The following is a 5,123-nucleotide window of genomic DNA, read 5'->3' as shown; positions in this document are numbered from 1 at the left end:
CCTTTTTTTTTTTTTGATAGATAGTGTCATACGCCGCTTATCCAGGAATGAGTGTAAGATAATGCAATCTTGCAGTGATTGTAGTTGGGTTTTAAGAGAGAGAGAGAGAGAGAGAGAGAGAGAGACAGGAAAAATAAATAAAAAATAAAAACCCAAGGAACAGGACAATTGGCTGGGGACTCGGCTCATGAAGCAGAGATTACCAATTCAAATCTCCCCTTCCCCCTCCCATAGGGGCAAAAACGTATTTTTAAATAAAATAAAAATAAAAAAGCTCAATTGTTTTTTAAGTTGACCTTAAAAATGAGCATATTGGAATGAAAATGTTCCATGATTTGGATCAAGCAGTCTGAATCATGGTTCACTAGAATAACAATGAATTATGGTAACTCTGAGAGCATCCATTGATTCTGCCAGGTCTTATTAGTTTTTAAAGAGAATATATTCATATAGATATGCTATTGGTACAATGACTATAAAGTCAAAAACAGAAATCTCTTAAACCAGTTGAGCCAATGAGAATAATTGCTACTGCAGTGAATATACGGCATGTCAAATTGGACATCTGAATTTTAGGCATCAATGAGGTTCATTTTCTCAAAATGATGTATCCTTACAGCCAAGAGTTGACCAGACTAATGATTATGTTATTATTGTAGTTTGTCTTTACCAATAAAATTTTTGATACACAACACGCCAACTAGATGACTGCGTTAAAGGATACACTAGAATTTCAATACAACAAATTGTCAAGATATCTTTTCCCTTACTTTATTCTATTTTTCTTCCCCAACAACCCCCCCGCCCAAAAAAAAAAGGCGTTCAGTTGTGGCATTGCCAAAAAGAGTGTAGAGAGTTAACATTCACCTCATAGCCTAGGCTCAAAGAGGGTCTTTAGCATCTGCATCAGCACTGATACGACTATCATAAGTTTCATATTCAAAATCCTCATCACGAGCTTCCATTGTTTTTCCAAAAACAAACGATTTTGTCCCCATTGTTGTGAAAGGCATTAAACCAAAAGCTCGGGCTGTTTTAATCTCCCTAGCAACCTTCCTCTGAGCCTTGGCACTAATGCGAGTCTGCACAATGAACAAGGAAATAACAGGAAGATTCACATCATTGTCAGCAGCAGTTCAAAATCAAATTTAATCCCTAGAAGCTTAATGAATTTCAAAAAGACACAGGCATCATTCCTTTTGTATTTGCTTCCTTTTTACCTTGCTTCTCTTGATAATGATTCCAGCCTCTGTTATGAAGTTTGCAAGGAATCTGACATTCTGCATAGAACAAATAACAAAGATCAAGAAGGCAAACATATCCTAATTTGAAATTAAAATCACTGAAGTAGTCAATATGACTTTTACAAAGGGAGAAAAAAGTGCTAATGATCATAGAAATATAAGCTCAATCAGAGGGCAATAAAGAAAGATCTCAATAGCCACCAGTTCAAACAAGAAAAGGCCAAAACCTAATTTTGACAGTCTTTGGTAGCAGACAAGAAAAATCATAAAATCAAAATCAATATAGCCCTGTTACAATTTTTTTTCACCCACCTCCATCTACCTTTTTAGTTTTTGCTGTTCATATATATGATTTTCCTAAGAAAATAGTAACTGAACCAATTACAGTTTTTTTAAGGTTCGCGCAACTCACAAACCCATATGGAATTGAATCCATGACCTCACTCTTTACCTTTGTATATGAGGAAGGGATACAATTAGACCCAAAGACCAAATGTAATTAATTAAAATTGGCATATGAAAGAAATGGGGAAAAAGCTCAACTTTAAAGATTTAAGACATTGAAATGCACTGTCCCACCAATCCAGTGGTCGCATTCTACTCTTACATGATCAATAATCTTAAATCACAATCATTAGAATTTTATCACTCTAGTTTAGATCTTGATCAATATTAGTGATAAGCATGGGATGTGATTGGACCTACCACTATACAGCATGGCAATCATACTTCCATGATTGCATTTAAAAGAATATATATCTATTCATAATGTAATTTTATACTCATCATATGAGAGGGAATGTACTAAATCAGACTCACCCTAAAGTCAGCCTTTCTCAAAACCTCCTCCGTAGTAACTTCAAACTCAGTCCTTTTGAAGGGTTTCCTTACTCCTGGCTTCGTAAGATCAAGGTCCTGCATAAAGCCAGGGACTGCTTAAACAAGACAATTCAGCATGAATGATGGTAAAAAGAGAATACAAAGCAGGTCATAGCAGCAACAATAAACTGAAACAAAAACATACAACTATAATATTTTGTAGAATATACCAAATGAAATTGTGGGTAATGGCCTATGGATTATTTGACACCCTTAACTTATGACATCATTGAACCAATTGTATATATTTTCAAGGGAAGAATTACTGTTTCAAATTACCTTAAATATATAACCAGGAGACTTTATTGTTTTCCCTCCCAATCAAAAAGTTAAGAACTGTTAACTTTACAAAGAACATAAACATGGATTTTTTTATAACAATCATCTCATGGATCAAGAATGGGCACATCCATTGATTTCACTCAATTTGAGAAAAATAACTGTCCACATTCCACACACAAAAGCATGTTCAAATGTAAAAATGCACAAGTTCATGAGATTTTTGGGCAAAAGCAAAATAGAAAACAAGTGAACCAAAAATATATGCCACATATAAATCTCACATTCTATGACTTCCCTGATTGAACATATTTCATTAGAGAATACATTAGACACTCTGAACAAACCAGGTAGCTCAAAGGTAAGCTTTAATATTTTCAAATTAGCCTAAAACATTGATTATTAAAAAACTGTAATAGCTGAAGACAAAGGCCTCAGCTGATATCATATAGCGCATACCTTTGTCTCATAAGTCATTCCAACCCTAAAAGTCATATCTGGTCTAAATGAATAATCATCTTTCTCTATTTCTTGCTCATCAAATTCAAAATACGTGGCTGCTTTCTTCAACTTCCCATCCATTCCATCCGATAACGTATTAAAACTTTCATCTAGGCCATCTAAAATCTGGGAATTACTTCCTTCGCCCATTCTAGAACCTGACCTGTCACGAGCCTTCCCAAGTCTATCAAGCTTTTCAAAAAAGGCATCAGACTTCGAATTACCCCCAGAAAAGTCACCAAATATCCGACGCTCAAACTCGTCAGCAGACTCTATTGAGTCAGTTTGCTTATCACCAACACCACTCCCTGTTTAAAGATCAAATGCACCAAAATCATAATTTTTAGCTTACAAAGCTGGACCTGAGAAAATCTAGAAAAACAAAACCAAAACCATGACCCAGATTAGAACAAAATAACACATATTGATTCATGAAAAGCTCCATGAAATTTCTCCTTAACATACATGCATTAACCACAAGCACTTAGTCTCAAAAAGCAAGCAATATGCAAATACAAATGAAAGATAAAAAGAAAATACCTGCAGTTGCATTTGTAGAAAGAGTTCGAACTATATGTGGCAGCTGAAATCTCCGCAATAAGCCATTGTGACAGGAGCGAAAGGCAAAGTGAATAATTTTCATTTCCTATACACACACACACACACACACACAGAGAAACAAGTGGGTCATGCTTATATTCAATTAGGGGGCGTTTGATTCACTGTGATCTTACATTACACTGTAATATTACATTATTATAATCTTACATTATTAATGTAAGTTTCTTTAAGACCTTCTCCCCTCTCCCCTTGTGTGTGTTAAAAATATTTAAAATTATAAAAAAAAAATTAATAAATAATCTTACATTAACGTAACCTCAATATAAGAATACAACATTGCATTGTTTAAGAAGATGATGTGATATAAGAATACAACATTACATTGTTTAAGAAGGAGAAGAAATACTGAGAATGTGAGAGATGGAATAATGGTTTTAAGAACTGGACTGGTCAAAGAATCGGAAAAATGAGTGATTCTTGGTTCTCTAGTCAGACTGGTTGTCAAACCAATTTTGTCATAAATAATTTAATTAATGATTTTTAAATTATAAAAATAAATATACAATAATTATAATCACTAATGTTTAGTTTTTTTTTTTTTTTTTAAGTCACATCTTATATTTAAGAAATAAAAAAATTATTTAAAAAAAGTATAACTAAACATAGTAACATTACAAAATAATCATCTTTAACCATAGAGATAATAATCATTCAATAAAACCAAATAAGTTCTAAATTTCATTACATCCAAACAACAAATAAGTTTTAAATTTTGGAAACATAACAAGTCTCAATAGTCATTTCATAAAAACATAATTGAAATCAATATCATAATTCAAATTAAATCCACCACGACCATCATTATTATCATCGTGCACTATTAACACACACATACAATTCATTCATAACCAAAAGATCACAGAGTCCATATAAATATAAATCCAACAACAACAACAACAACAAAAATGAAATTGCAAATAAAAATCCTAGCTACATAGATATATACATACATATATATATATATATATAATCATTCTCAAAATTATTGGTTTGTACTGAAATTTCTTGGTAATAGGCATTAATACAAGTACAAGTGTGTAAACAAATACGAAACCAATATAAGATAAATGAGAAAGCTACAAGTCCAAGTCTAAGTGAGCAGCAATGAATAGTAAATGAAGCTTGGTTTAAACCTATTTTGCATTTACAGTTCGACTAGGAAAGAAAAAATCACAGAGAGAGAGAGAGAGAGAGAGAGAGAGAGAGAGAAACCTCCTAGCGACCGCTGAGGTGGTCGGAGTCGACCGCTGCAACAGGTTATGAAGAGTTAACTGTTAAGAGACTTTTCGAGAGTAGAGATTGAGGATCTCTGTCATTTTCTCGATTAGGCGAGAGAGAAATTGGAGTGGATTGGGGTTGTCATGAAACAACACAGTTTTGCCGAAAACTACGGCCTTTTTTGGGTTTTGGTTGCTCTACACATATCTTTTCTTGGGCCTTCTTTTTATTGCCTATTACGATAAGTCTTCTATGGCCCAAAAGAAAATCTGGTATTTTGTTGTCCAAGAAGAGACTATGATGGTGATCTTATCCCAAAAACAAAAAAGACAGACTATGATGGAATTATCAAAAAAATTACTGTACATATGAGATTGAATT

The 5,123-nt window shown here is 33.3% G+C and overlaps 1 protein-coding gene across 1 annotated transcript; it reads right to left on the bottom strand.

Annotated features, from left to right (window-relative positions):
• Nucleotides 1–570: 570 nt before the first annotated feature.
• On the bottom strand, nucleotides 571–4,919 carry LOC111994566 (uncharacterized). The gene is made up of 6 exons (XM_024026455.2): nucleotides 4,737–4,919; nucleotides 3,444–3,549; nucleotides 2,862–3,211; nucleotides 2,064–2,159; nucleotides 1,221–1,280; nucleotides 571–1,082 (listed from the first exon to the last, which is right to left on the bottom strand). The coding sequence occupies exons 2-6, from the start codon at nucleotides 3,544–3,546 to the stop codon at nucleotides 882–884; spliced, it is 810 nt and encodes a 269-aa protein (XP_023882223.1). The 5' UTR covers nucleotides 3,547–3,549; nucleotides 4,737–4,919; the 3' UTR covers nucleotides 571–881.
• Between the last annotated feature and the right edge of the window lie 204 nt (nucleotides 4,920–5,123).

This window comes from Quercus suber, unplaced genomic scaffold (assembly GCF_002906115.3).
Source record: "Quercus suber isolate HL8 unplaced genomic scaffold, Cork oak 2.0 scaffold_15, whole genome shotgun sequence".
Taxonomy (NCBI): Eukaryota; Viridiplantae; Streptophyta; class Magnoliopsida; order Fagales; family Fagaceae; genus Quercus; species Quercus suber.
This window is presented reverse-complemented; position numbering and strand designations above follow the sequence as displayed.

Excerpts from the sequence above, each read along its gene's own strand:
- LOC111994566 (XM_024026455.2), bottom strand. The coding sequence starts at position 3,546 with ATGAAAATTATTCACTTTGCCTTTCGCTCCTGTCACAATGGCTTATTG. Across the intron at positions 3,212-3,443 it reads TTCTACAAATGCAACTGCAG|GGAGTGGTGTTGGTGATAAG; the intron begins GTATTTTCTTTT and ends ATCTTTAAACAG. Across the intron at positions 2,160-2,861 it reads GAATGACTTATGAGACAAAG|GACCTTGATCTTACGAAGCC; the intron begins GTATGCGCTATA and ends GGCTTTATGCAG.